The following is a 14,852-nucleotide window of genomic DNA, read 5'->3' as shown; positions in this document are numbered from 1 at the left end:
TGAGACAGCGCACTCTACTAGGATAATTACCATTATTTCGAACACTATTCAAACGATCGCTCAAAGATCAAACCTCGTGCACCACAGATTAAATACCATTCGGACGAACACTTAATTGATCACTTAACTGGATTAAACACTATCTGAAGGTAACCTCATCGAGGCCGGATGTTCCCTACGTACGACCGCTAACCGTTAACAGTCCTTGTCTGAGACAAGCGTCATCCAAACCGAGCACTACCTATGAACGATCACTGCCTGAATCATGCATCATTACGACTAATCACTATTAATTAATCGATCGCTACCTCAACGAATATCAAGGCCGGTCACTCCCCATAAATGATTGCAACCTCAGAGCAACATCACCAATAAAGATCATTCTCTAAGAACCATCGCTACAAGACAGAACACTAGAATAAAGAACGCCTGAGTTAGGGTTAAACGCCTAGAGTACTCTAATGAACACCTCAGTACTGACTGAACGTAATCAAACTAAACCACAAGGTACCAAAATACGACTGGACACTAACTACCTGAGAACAACTAACATCAAGATCAACCGTTACCTAATAACGCCTACTACCCGAAAGTAAATAATACCAAGACCGGACGTCACTAATAATAACGCACGCTACTACCTATAGACCCAACAAGTTTTACTTCCCGTCTCTCTCGAAGAATTATTCCAAATCCAGTTTTATCTGCACTGCCATCTCTCCCGTACCAATACGATCATCACGGTTGGAAACCACAGCCACAACATGCAAGACGAATAACCAGAAGCATCACATCATAACCCAATACATATAAACTATAACAATTCCCATGATAAATTGATCCACATGACGATGCCAACTAGTCTTTCATAAACTAATGTCGTTTACTTGTAATTCGTCGTCATAACCTGCTCTCAATAACAGGCGACCCGAGCCGTCTTCCATCGCGACTTCAGACCTATCTCCCCGACTCCTCAAGGACTAACGAGTAAAAACATCGATACTACGCGTAACGATGCACTATACTCAACACAAGCCGAAGTCATTGGGCGAGACATTCACCTCCTCGCGCAGAAGAAGGTGACACTCGAATCTCAGTCTCACGCGTGAGACTAGCAAAAATGCTCAAAAGACAGACGAAGTTACAAGTAAATAACATAGTGTATGTACCACCTCCAACAGAATAAACGTGCTCAATCACGAATCCATACATATTCTCAATAATATGTATAAATAAACCAATATTGGATCAAGGAAATAACCAACAATTCTCAATAATTGTTTCAAAATACTCCCACGGATACATGCATTAATGCCGAACGCTATTTCCCACTCGAATACTGGACGAATGTTCTGGGATCCATCATCATCAACGACCGAACGTGCCTAAGCACATCAAATGTTATAAAACCGAGCCCCAAAGGACGAACGCTCGAGATTAATTCTAGTCGTACGTTACCTCTGACGAGAAGATTAACACCATCGAGGACAAACGCTCACATTCACAATTAACCCAAGGTCAAACGTCCAAGATCCAAACCGAACACTTAAAGCCGAACGCTCAAGATTGCTACCCAAGAATTCCAAGTTAAGAACGAACGCGTCAATTCAAACACCATTAATCCGGACATGATAAGAACGAACATTTTGATGCTTAGTCGAACCCCTAGGTCACTTGGCCGAACGACATTAAAAGAAGCATGAACGAACGACATAATTCAGTAGCTAACCGAACGGTCCTTAAATCAAAACATAACCGAACGCTCAATAGTCACTAATATCCCAAGGCCGATCGCTCAAGATTCAAAACTTAAACAACTTAAAAACCGTACGCTCACATATACCCAAAAACCGAACGCTCAATTACATCCAAAACCGAACGCTCAATTACACCCAAAACCGAACGCCCAATTACACCCAAAACCGAACGCCCAATTACACCCAAAATCGAACGCTCAATTACACCCATAAACCGAACGCTCACTTACACTCATATACCGAACGCTCACTTACACTCATATATCGAACGCTCACTTACAACCATAAACCGAACGCTCACTTACACTCATATACCGAACACTCACTTACACTTAAGAACCGAACGTTCACTTATACTCAAAAACCGAACGCTCAATTATACTTAAAAATCGAACGTTCAAGAATTAATCCTAAGAATCCATATAAAGGACGAACGCCACTAATCACTAATACTCAATACCGAACGTCCAGGACTACTCCTTGTGAATGACAATTTAGGGACGGATGCTCAAGTTAAAACCTGGATTACCAATTTCTAACGAACGCTCAAAATCATTTGGACGAACGTCTAGAATCCTGGCCGAGCGATTAAAACGAACAGTGTTAAATTCACACTTAACCGGACACTATCCATTTAGGTTTCAACCGAACGATATTTAAAATAAGCCCTGACCGAACGCTAATATCACTATTGCAAAACAAGGACGAACGCTAATGCTCGCTAGCTCTAAATGACCGAACATTTCAAAACTGGCTGACCTTGGTTGAGTACTATACGGACGGACGTTCTACATTGGTTGATTCGGACGGACGCTCAGAACAATTACCGAACGTCCAGAAATTGGACGTCCGTCGAGCACCAATTGGACGAACGTCCAATTTTCACCAAAATTGAACGTTCGCGCATTCTGCAGAATTCTGCAGAATCGCGCAGATTCCAGAGAAACCCAGAAAACCCCATTTTCAACCCATTCTTCCCAAATTTGCATCAAAATACAGATTACACCAACAATTAATGAAATAAATCAAACTCTCCTTACCTCTTGAAGACTTCCTTGTAAATTTTGGGATCTATCTCCTCCCAGATGTGCAGATCAAGATCTCCTTGCAACCTCAACAATTCTTCACTTCCTCTCCCAGATCTTGCTGCAAGGACTCTCCTCCCACCAGATGCCCAACCCAGATCCACCTCTCAGCCCTTCTGAAGTTGGTACAGCTTCCCATGGGTGCTCTTGGATGGCTGGAAATGGAAGGAAGGAAGGGTTCCTCCCTTGGTTGCTCTCTCTCTCTCTCTCTCTTTCTTTCTCACATGCCAAAAAAAAATGAAATCCTTCCCTTGCTAAGCTTCCCCGTAAATAGACCTCCAATAATTGCTTCCAATAATGAAAAAGGTGGGTAACCACCATGTCCCAAAATTACGGGTCTTACATTATAAGGTTATATAGTATGGGTTTCTAAAAAATCGAATATATAGTGAAATTTTAGTGAAACTTTTGAAAATTCCTAAAAAATTTAACTTATCTTTCGGTTCTTTAATAACTATATATAACTATATAACTATATATATAACTATATAACTATATATATATATATATAACTTAGAGCTGTCAAAATGGGTCACAACCTGCAGGTCAATCCGGTCCACCATGAATTTGAGTCGGGTTGGGTTTGAAAAAATTGTATTTTTTTATGCGGGTCAGATTTCAATCCGGCTCATTTAAACCCAGCTCATGCAAGTTAAACCGTGATGGGCCGGATTGGTCCACCAACCCACCTACCTAATTTTATTTTATTAAAATTTAATTTTATATAAAAATATTTATTATTATTTTTTGCTTGAAAAAATTATTTAAGTTCCTTATTTTCAAAATTAATTAAACACCCATGTTGGGAGTGAAATTTGTTTAGATTTGAATTATTTATTATTTTGTGTTTCAATATTATTAGTTAGCATTTTTTTATTGTATTGTAGATGGAGATAAAAAAATGTTTCAAGAGAGAAAAATATTATATATTTATCTATTGAAGACTCTAATATTATAAATGGACAAGTGATACAAAAAATATCAATATTAAAATTATAATTTTTTTATTTAAAAAAAAACTTAAAATTAAGTGAGTCAGTGAGCCAACCCGTTTAATCCACCAACTCATGGTGGTTCGGGTTGAGTTGGCTCACTAAGTGACAAACCTGTAGTGAGCTGGGCCGAGTGTCGAGTTAAGTCGAGTTACCCGTTTTGATAGCTCTAATGCAAATCCATAATGAAATAATGTGAATGAATACATAGAGTTACTCCCTCCACCACCCCAACTGCTCCCTACACCTCCCCAGATCTTTTTCTTATTCCAAAAATATCCTAGGTTAAAAAATTTTAAGTTTTACCATTTAACTTTATTTACCTTTTTTAAAACCCTAATTCTGCAACCTCCACCCCCTCACTTTCTTTCTTCCTCTCTTCTTCACACAGAGAGCCCTCACCCCTCACTTTCTCTCTTCCTCTCTTCTTCGCACACAGAGAGTCTCACCCCCTCTCTCTTTCTCTTCATTTATTCTTCCCTTGCACATTTTTGTGGTTAAAGCTTCCTTTTTTTTGTATATACGTGCTCAGTAAATGGATGTATGTGGTGTGCTGTGTAAGAGGAAGAAGAGTAACACGAAAGCTTAAATGGACGTGGAAAATCCGTTCAAGCCTTTGCATTTCAACTCTTTTAATTTTTTTTGTTTTTAGTTTATTCATTTTTTTTGCAGGTTTTAATTTTTGAATATTGTAAATGTTTATTTGTGTAAATTTTACATAATTTAATAATTTTTGTAATATTTTTTATGTATAAAAAAATTGTTAAAAAATAAAACAAATCGTTAAAAGAGAAAAGTAAAGGGGTGAGCGCTGCATAATTAGAGTTTTAAAAAAGTGGGGAGGAGGGTATAGGAGATGCGTTGTTTAACGGATTTTAATTTACATCAACTCTCATAAAAGAAAACTTTTAACTATATGGCAAAATGGGAATGGAGAGGTGCAAATAGCAACTTGTGGTGGAGGAAGTAACCCTCATATATACAATGCTTCAACATCTTTGAATGTGCATTGGAAAATGTAATATATTACTTATTCTGCAGATAATACTTATTAAAGAGTTATTTTAGTAAAATTATAATAATAAAAGACATTTATCAGTGTTCTTAATCTGTGTATAAAAATCATAAACTGCAGTAATTGAGGAATAGAAGTAACTCTTTAACCATCTAGTATTTTTTTTCCGGTTCTTTTCACTTCATCATTGACCCTTTTATGAGTATTTAAAAATGTTCTGATGAAGTAATACGAAATTATTTTTATTGTGTCAATTTGTACTTTATCGATGATGTTTTCAGACACTTCATGATATCAAGTACCTACAAGAAGACTAATTAGAGTACCTATTGACTATATTGAAAGATTTTCTCCAAGATACACTTGGTAGGTTTAAAATGGAAAGGATAAGAGCAGCATGAGGAAGTAAATAAAAATTTTCACTGCATCAAATTAAGGCATCTGTAATGGGAAAATACAATGAACTCATGTTATGCCTCAATAAAAGCTAACACTCTTTCTAAACAAAACTGGTCAAGTGTTTACCTACCAATTTACTCTAATTCTGTAACATTAGACGGGTGCTAATTAATGGTTGACACCATTGCATTTATTATTTGTATAATGAAATTTTCACTTGTGTTTTTTTATCCTAAAAGAATTCCTGTAAACATGGTATCATCTGAAGAGCCATAACCCACAAAAACCAGCCATACTGCATGATCTTCTTCTGCATGTAGTGGCATCAACTCCACAATCTTCGTCTGTCAAACACCTGAAGTCACTACGAGCATCGGGGATGTGGCAAGCACTCTCAATATGTTGACCTGACTTTAAATTCAAAGCAGGACACACTTGCAGAGACATTGCGCTGATTCGACTCACTCTTGGTTGCCTCTGCACAGTAAGATAAATATTCAGTTTTTAAGTGTTTTGTGTAGTTCACGACCACACAACTTCTTGAAAGTCTTGTTTTCTTACAAAAATCAATAAAAACAGTAGTAGACTCTATTTTGTAGTGCCAGCTAAGAATATTTTAAGAGTTTTTTTTTTCAGCATCATGTGCAAATGAAATGGAAGAAACAGAAATAAAAAAATGTGTTGCTTTGGGAAGATTGTATATAAAGGCCATCAACTTCGACCTATTTGCAAAGTGCCATCAAGAGCTCTAAAATTGTTTTAATTAGTCCTAAACTACAACAATTACACTAATGGATCCTTTCACCCCACCTGCCATGAAGTTACTTAGGAAGAGTTCAATAATAACAATATTTTTATCCATTAGATGAGAGCGACAAGGTTATGTGGATCACACGATGTCATTTGACCCAGTTGAAAACTACTAATTCACAGGAATATTAGTTGTTTTGAAATCCTTATAATAATTTTCTCCAATATTGTTGATCTCTATTACGAAATTTTATGAAGGATCCAGTCACAGGTCTAAACATGGAAGAATCATTCTTCCAACCAATGCTGACTCTAATTCATAGAATTCCTACTCAGGTTTTTCTGAAAATTTATCATGATAATATTCCGATCAGACTGTCTTTTTAAACAGACTATAGAGATATCCCAAATTGATAAGATAAAAGCTAACGATTATCTTAATTGATAAAATAAAACATAAAGACATCCTTAAAGAGTAGGACCCTATCAAACAAATATCCTAATTAATAAAATAAACATAAAATAATCTTTAATAAATTGAATCATAATTGAAAATTTTCTCAATAAAAAATAATAATGCTAAGGATCTTAAATCAGGGATTCTATGACAATGTGCAGATCTTATCAATATAGGAAAGATAAAGAAGCGCAAATACACTGAAATAATTTAAGATTTAAAGAGATACAGTAATCCTAATGAGTGGTCCACATTAATCTCCTTCTACCCATTTTTCATAAAACTGCAATCCAAGCAATCTACTCTCATTGATGCTTCTACTACGCTATGAAGGTTCAAACCTCCTTTACCAATTTTTTTGCTATTTCTCATCAGCCGTTATCCAGTATCTCCTTGTATGCAATCATATTGTATCATGTCCCTTCTTGTGTAACCACATATCTATCTTAAGATACTTCTTCCTACTACTCCCCCCCTTTTTTTCTTATCCCTTTAAAGCTCAATATTGACTACCATAGAGTATAGCCGGTCACATTAGCACTGCAATAAAAGTTACCATTGGGTTTAGTAAGTACTAATTAGTCGCAAATAAATCCCAGTATTTTTCTGTGTCAACGACCCAACATGTATCCTATGTGATGTCTTCATTAGTTTTCCAATTGTTTAGTGATATTAAAACCTATGAACTTAAACTTATACCTGTAACATGACATCGTCCCAAACGTCCTCTTGTTTCTAGTTAAAATAGTACCTCATAGATTCCATCTTACTTCTACTAAAGCAAAAATTCTTTGATTTCAATGTTTATCACCAAACTCAAGTTTAGAGTCAACCTCTTCCCTAGATTTCTCCATAAAAAATATAAGCATGCATTTAGAGATACTGTCAGCATTTTTCAAGCCAGCCATTATGCACCGTTATCTTGTACAGGCTGATCAAGGCTATGATTGGATAAATTTCTCTAAAAGTACTATTAAAAAAAGAAAGTATTAATAAAAAAATGAAATGAAATCTATTAGCAAAAACTAGCTTGGGTAAAAACTAATTTGTAGAGGCTCTCATCTTACATATAAAATGTATATGGAAAAGCCAAACAGACTCTAACTACAAGTAAATAGATTAAACAGCTGGCAAGAGATGTAACAAAAGGTTTGCATAAATTCAAGAAAAGCTGTCAAGATAATCCTTCAATTCTGATAGGCGAGCACAAAAAACACTTAAATAACTGCATCTAAGTTTTGTCCCTCTGTCCTAATTTTTCCCCCCTTTTTCATATTATGAAGTAAAAAAATTGATAAAAGTATATTTTAAAGGATATATTTATAAATTATCAGGATGGAGGCTAATATTTTACCAAAACACTCTTCAGTTAGAGTACCCAACAGCAGGTGGATGGAAGGATCTAATGACGTAATTATGGTTTATAAAGGCTTTTGCAAATGAGGAAAACTTTAGGAGATTTATGACACTTTTTTCATTTATCTATACAAGCAAAACCAACAAGCACTACAGTAAATTGTAAAAATACCTTCACAAAAGTCCAATTAGTTGGAACATAAGCTTCTGGAAGCTCTTCATGCCAATTGCGGAGTACCGGAAGAGGATGACCTTCAGTTGTAAATACGTAATTATTGTCATGTACAAACGAATCGTCAAACAGAAGATATAAATATTTGCACCTGAAGAAAACACAGGATCTAATCAGAAAATCTGAAATACAATAATTACTTGAGAAAAATTCCAATTTGCTTTTGTTTCATAATTTTTAACCTTAGCATTATGAAAGAGGAAGAAAAGGTCTCACGTTTCAGCAAGAAAAAAACTATGCTGATGATCTTCCAATTGCATAGTTGTCACATCCTTAATGCTTGCAAAACCACCTTCAACTTTGGTGTATAAATTAAGGGAATTCACTATCGATTCACCGACTTCAATATACCATGGATCTGAAATTAATAATGGTTGAATATATCATTATTGGTCAGGTAGGATTCTCTTTATTGATGTTATAGAGATTAAATTTAAAAGATAATATATTTAGTAAAATCGAATATCTGTGATATTGTTATGATGTTGTGTTGATAGAAAATACCAAGATAATACTCATTTTTAAAATAAAGTTCTAGGTCAAGTACTAATGTATTACAGCATGAAGAAGCCTAGCTGCCAGATTATTTGACTGAAATGTTGCTGTATGCTAATAGCTTTCTTGTTAAATTTAGAGTTTGAAACCCTTTCTATCATGGAAAAAAGTATTTACATGTACACCACTCTTTTCAAGAGCATACTATTTTAGAAGCAGTTGAACCTAATGCCTCAATATCAACAAATATAAAATAAAAAGGTGGAAGAACTATCAGACCTTTAGTAGCTTGATATAAGTAGAATGTTGACTCAGCCAATTCAGGACGTAAGGGATAATATTTTTCAGTAGGATGAATCATCTGGTGGTCCAGCAAATACCTTTTACACGGATTTGGATTTATGATTCAATGTGATACATATATTATATAGTACTGTAAGAACAAAAACCAGATTACAGATTGATGGCAAAATCAGAGAATACCTCTCTGGTAGCACTCCGTATCTCTTCCACACATGGAAGAACTCACGGTGAGAGGAATTAGCAGCCATAACATCCCCAATAAGAACCTGCTCTCCAGAAGTCATATGCAATTACAAACTCAGAAAGATATCAAACCTAATTTTTAAGTAAGTAAAATTCGAAGTCCAGCTACTAGCCTGTAGGCCAGGCCAAAATGCTTGAAGGCTTGTAAGCTGCCAATAAGTTGCTCTTCCAGTCCTCATATCAGCTTCATGGTACCTGCATTAGGCCAACCAGTCCAGGTTACAATTGTTGATCACATTCTCCTATCAGCACCTTTCTAGTACTGTATAAAAGTACAGTTTAGGCAGCATAAACAAAAAGCAAAGACTTTCTTAACAAGTGTGATACCAAGCACCGTGTCTGAAATATTTCTGCGCAGCAACATAAGCAGAGTGAAACATCTTCCAAAAGTCCTCCTTCCCAAAAAGGATATGGGCTTTGAGAAGATACTCGTAGAAGGAATCAACCCCTAAAATAACCCAGGAAATAAAATCCAACAAAAGAAACATGAAGGCCAGTCATTAGCATTTGAAAGTTTAGAATAACTAAATTTATCAAATACTTTCAACAGACAATAAACATGTAGATTATATGCTGCACTATCCAATTAGCCAAACTAGTGAGAATATCCCTGGTGGGTCAGAGTTAACTACCAGCTCCAATTCCTGATGAATATTCGATCCATTGCCCAGTTGCCACGTCCAATGTGGTTCCAAATAGTTTTAATGAGCTCTGCATACTCCACAGCTTGCGAAGAGCACGTAAAGCTACTGATTCGTATATGGGGTCGCCAGTCATTTTTGATAAAGCACCCATTTCAAGAATCAGGGAACCTGCATAAAGAAGGAAAATTAGAAGCAACTTAAATCATTTTACTATACCCTAGTCTTAAAACACTAAGCTAGACCTCTCACCACACCCTGAAGTGCTTGTTTCTGTAGTCTCATTCTCCATTACTCCATACTGTGTACAGAATATTTTGCATTGGTAGGGAGTTATATATCATTTTAAAAGAGTAAAAAAAAGTTTAAAGAAAATGCAAAAGACCACAATCTATAATTTTTTATGTCTAAATATTTGAATTAACATGGTTCAGGTACAAGATTAACACCTTATAATCTAAAGTCTTTGATGTATGCATAGATGGGAGAATCACATACTCCAAGTGAAAATCTGACCAAACTAATTCCATTCAACAACTTTTCTATGAGCATTAAATGATTCAACAGTTGGATCTAATGTTCTCTTTACACATATCAAGTCTACAGAATTCTTTGCAATTTAAAAACTAATTATTTCTCTATCAGTAAACTTTATTTTAAAGTATAATATACTTTATAAATAAAAGTAAATGTTGCATATAGAAATGAATATCTATCCATCTATTATGGCATTTAGAGGAATCATCTCATGGCCTCAACTGGTGATCTGGCACAGAACTGTAAAAGTTTAACCATTTTTATTCCATCAGAATCAATGTAGTAAAGAACAAAAGAGATATAACCTAATGTTGGTTGTTATGCTAACATATTGGCAAGATCATGATCTTGTGCAGTACACCTATTATGCTCAGCTTGTATTGTACCTATCCAACTTTAAGATATTTAGAGATATATTTATAACTGAATATACTTAAAAAATATTTATTTGTTATAACATATATACATACACACTATATATCCAAATTGGAGCTCAGATATTCATCACGATTTTGTCCTTAAAAGACGTCTTAGGATCAAAAGGGAGGAAGGTAAATTTAAATTGTTATTGGACTCAACTCTTAAGTGATATGAAACTATTGGATGTATTGAAATACAACTTAATAACATTCCTAACATGGTTGGACTTAGAATTTTCTGAAGCTAAAGCTTACTAAGCTCTTAGCTTGTTAAAAATAAGTGCATTTAACAAGGAAAATAATTTAAAAGTAAAGTTCATAAACCAGATGGCTGAAGAGAAGAGACGACATAACGCAATGAACCATCCCAAAAACTGTTGACTGCTGAAGAGATAACAAAAGAAGCACCAAAATAATCATTGTCATGAAAACATAACATAAGAAGAATGATGCACAATCGGAAGATAGGCTGTTGCACAACCAAGGTGAAGAGACATTGAAAGAAAGATGCCCATCAAGAGAGAAAAATCATTACAAATATTTATAGTGGGTCCCAAGCCTTTTCAAATTTATCAAAACGGTTTTGGAAGCTTTAAACCACATGAATAACTTCAAACTGTAGAAGAAAAGAAAAAACCTTTGAAAAGTGACAGCTTGGGAAAAACTTGATCTGTCTTAATGGACTTGAAAATGGCTCATAAAATGTCAACCAACAGCCCTACCAGAGCCAAAGTTAAAATTCAAACAGTGTCATGAAAATTGTAAGTAGATGTCATGCAAGTATATACACAAACACAATATGTCAATACATGCAGATATAAACAGAAAGACAAAACAGAGTCAAACAGACAGGAAGGCAAACAAACACAGATGGAACAGAACAATACACACGGCACTGGGATCAAATGGAAAGAAACAGAGACAAAGATGGCCACCACACACAACAGAGACAAGGTTAAACAGCCTGTTCGGGTGGTGGAACCGAAACACAATGGATTGTGGTGAACTTAATACAGAAGACAAGCTGATCTGTGGAGGGAGGAATTACTGAAAAGGTGGACTGGTGCACAGTTTCATGCCAGAACATTGGTAGAGATCAATGGAGAGGGGTGGCATGCCTGGATGGACTGACTAACCTAAAAATTCATAGCCCCCCACCTCAAAGTGACTAATGTTGAATTCAATTATGGGCTCAGCTTGTTGAGTTGGCAATGGGAAGGACAACATCTAGTGACAGCAGCTGTGGTGGACACAAGAAAACAAGCTGGAAATGTGACAGGGACATGGAAATGTATTTCTTTAAATTAATGATGCAATAAGAACTTTTGACTCTTGACTACAGGATTAATATTAACATACTTATCTTCAAACATTCAAAAGCTTACCAACCAAATTAAATGAAAATAACATATAAGCTGATGCCTTTCCCTCTAAATAAAAGATTTACAGAGTGACAGAATTTGAATGCTCTATGCATACCTTTAAGTTAATCCATGCATATGGCAATCCAGTAGGCGTATTAAATGCTGGTAGGAAGCGTTTCCCTAAATCTTCAGCCAGAACTAGCAGCTGATTGTTGTAAGCCCCTTGTAACAACTTCTTTGAAGAATCAGATAAAAGCAAATGAGCAGAGACAAGTCCTCCAAGAACTCTTATGTTGCACTGAATGATTACAATCAAGTGATAAGAAAATCACATTATAGTGCTTAAGAATTCAAGTGTTTAGAAAAAAATTATTTTTCAATATCATTCCGAAGAAATTTAAGCAATCCCCTTTTCAAAATTAGAGCAAACTAACATCATGTCACACAAAACTCTGGACTCAAGAATTTCAACCAAGTCGAAACATTTACCTCAAAAAGATTTATGCGTGCATCAACATCAAATGTAAGATTTTCTGAAAGCCAAAGCACTGCCCTCTCAAATTCAGTGTTATTTCCCATAATAACAAGGCTAATAAAATATAGAACAATATGGATCAGTTTCCACATCAACAAGATAGACAACATGAACTCATCATAAACAGGACAAATTGAATAAAAACAGAATTACATAAACTAACAACTCATGTGGTAGCTGAATACACATACCTAGACAGCGATTCAATAAGTGTAAGCGCAGAGCCATTATAGTCTTGAGGCAAGTGTTCAAGCTGCAGTAGTAAACAGTTATTTCCACAGTTTTCTGACTGATTTTCTTCTTATGTTCTTAAATAGAGATATCATTACCTTCAAATTTCCCAGCTCACTCAGGGAGTTGGTGAAAGTTTTAGAGATAGGTTTAAGCTCGTCATGCTGCAAAAATATGACAATCTAAACATTGCACACTATTGTACGTCAATAAAAGAAAAATGACAATATAGAAACAAACTGACCGGAAATGCATATGTCATATAGTTGTCATACGCGTGGTAAAACCTACAAACAAAAAGTGCCACGAACCAACAACATTAATAAATAATTGTTCTCCAGGGAAGAAAATAATACTCAACCTACTTCAAAGATTAGGTATGGCAATTCCTACCACCTTCATTGCCTCTTCTGTAAAACTCATTATCAGTATAATTCAAGGATCGAAGTAGCAGGACACGTAAAACAATCAATAAGTTCAATACGCCTTCGATTTAGGTAGGAAAACGTAAGCCTAGTTTTCTTAATGTGTTTTCCCCATCCTAACTCGAAACTCAGACGCGTGAGCTAAACATTGCCGAGAAAGAGATGAACAGGTAAAATTGAAATGTTAAAAAGACTACGGAGTTGGAGGGTGATATTTACATACATATTGCGAACTTTCTCTTTCATGCGTTTTTTCTTGGCCGCCCAAGGGGATTGTGATTGGGACATGGAAAAGTCGGAAAGTACGAGAAGGAAGAGAAGAAGAAGCAGACATGTTGTGTAATGACGAGGATGAAACATGGGTTTTGAGACTTTGGTTTGAAACCAAGGGGAAAGAGAGTAGCGGATTATGGTATGCTGTCGCAGTGAACGAGAGAGAACCGGGAAAGATCTGATCAATGTTTCATCTTTTGTTTTTCTGTATCCCTCCATTTATGTTATTTTTAATTAAAAATTCATTTTTCATTCTTATTTAATATAATCTCATAATTTCTCTATTTTATTTGAAAGAAACTACATAGCTTTTTCACTTAAGTGTAATTTTTCTATACATTCTGCTAAATCATTTTCTTAATTTTAATTTTTACCAAATGTTACTTTAAAAATTAATATTTAAATGTTACCTTAATATTTATATTTAATTGCAATAATAATTTGATCGGTCAATGTTAGACATCAACATTGATATGGGCAAAAACTTATCTCGGGAAGTCTACACACACGTACACTTTGATCTGACTGACCCCGACATTCACATCTACTACGTGTGTTCATATCAGCCTTTGAAATTCAGTAAATATCGGTGGAGATAACATGGAAGGATAAAATTATTTTTGAGCGTAAATTCTATCTATAGGACAAAACCTGCTTCGAAATTTTTGTAATGTTTGTAAATTATCTTAGCATTACAACTAATTACAACTAATGTTTCAAAACTTATAATTAAAATTATAAGAGTTAACTTAATTTATCTCCCATTACTTATACCTGACAACTATGTATTTCGATAAATAATACAACAAATAAGTTTATGTATTATTATCGTGACATCCATTTTAATATAATTTTAATATTATTATGAAATTATTATATATTTAATAAATAATAACAGCTAACTTAAAAGATAACATATAAATTATTATTACAATTATTTAAATCTAACCATAACATCAAATTTTATATATAATGGATTTCTAAAATTAAGAGCAATTATACATAGACTAAATATTTTAAAATAATATCTGTAAAACTTCAAATATAAATAAGAACTGACTCTACTATCTATACGTCAATCTTCTCGTTATCTAGCACTTGAAACATTATCCTTTAATCATATCAATCAATAACTACAAAAGATAAATACAAATAAATATAAAAACGAAAGGAAGGATAAGCTAACTTTTACAATGAAACAATCACAATTTAGCTTAACCATACATAATAATTACATTCTCAATTCAAATCAAAACTTAAATAGAATCAAAACATTTAGACTTGATCATTCGTATATGTGTATTGAAGTCAGATTATGACAAGTTTTGTACTTGTAGTGGTGG

The 14,852-nt window shown here is 34.6% G+C and overlaps 1 protein-coding gene across 3 annotated transcripts; it reads right to left on the bottom strand.

Annotated features, from left to right (window-relative positions):
- Positions 1-5,255: 5,255 nt before the first annotated feature.
- On the bottom strand, positions 5,256-13,709 carry LOC108323133 (alpha-mannosidase I MNS5). Of its 3 annotated transcripts, none has more exons than XM_017555498.2 (15): positions 13,460-13,709; positions 13,056-13,098; positions 12,910-12,975; positions 12,772-12,833; positions 12,535-12,634; positions 12,161-12,343; positions 9,978-10,026; positions 9,717-9,896; positions 9,412-9,532; positions 9,198-9,279; positions 9,022-9,107; positions 8,818-8,918; positions 8,260-8,401; positions 7,984-8,134; positions 5,256-5,725 (listed from the first exon to the last, which is right to left on the bottom strand). In XM_017555498.2, exons 1-15 carry the CDS (start codon positions 13,594-13,596, stop codon positions 5,507-5,509), a joined length of 1,722 nt encoding a protein of 573 aa, XP_017410987.1. In that variant the 5' UTR covers positions 13,597-13,709; the 3' UTR covers positions 5,256-5,506. The 3 variants fall into 3 exon arrangements, with proteins under 3 accessions (XP_017410987.1, XP_052727179.1, XP_017410994.1); XM_052871219.1 differs by lacking the exon at positions 13,460-13,709 and adding an exon at positions 13,205-13,420; XM_017555505.2 differs by having other exon boundaries at positions 5,587-5,725; positions 7,984-8,063.
- Positions 13,710-14,852: the final 1,143 nt, after the last annotated feature.

Source organism: Vigna angularis, chromosome 1 (genome assembly GCF_016808095.1).
Source record: "Vigna angularis cultivar LongXiaoDou No.4 chromosome 1, ASM1680809v1, whole genome shotgun sequence".
Taxonomy (NCBI): domain Eukaryota; kingdom Viridiplantae; phylum Streptophyta; class Magnoliopsida; order Fabales; family Fabaceae; genus Vigna; species Vigna angularis.
This window is presented reverse-complemented; position numbering and strand designations above follow the sequence as displayed.

Coding starts and splice junctions, on each gene's coding strand:
- LOC108323133 (XM_017555498.2), bottom strand. CDS start 13,596: ATGTTTCATCCTCGTCATTACACAACATGTCTGCTTCTTCTTCTCTTC. Junction 9,897..9,977: donor AACAAGCACTTCAGGGTGTG/GTGAGAGGTCTA, acceptor TTCTTTATGCAG/GTTCCCTGATTCTTGAAATG. Junction 9,108..9,197: donor CATTTTGGCCTGGCCTACAG/GCTAGTAGCTGG, acceptor TCTGGAGAGCAG/GTTCTTATTGGGGATGTTAT.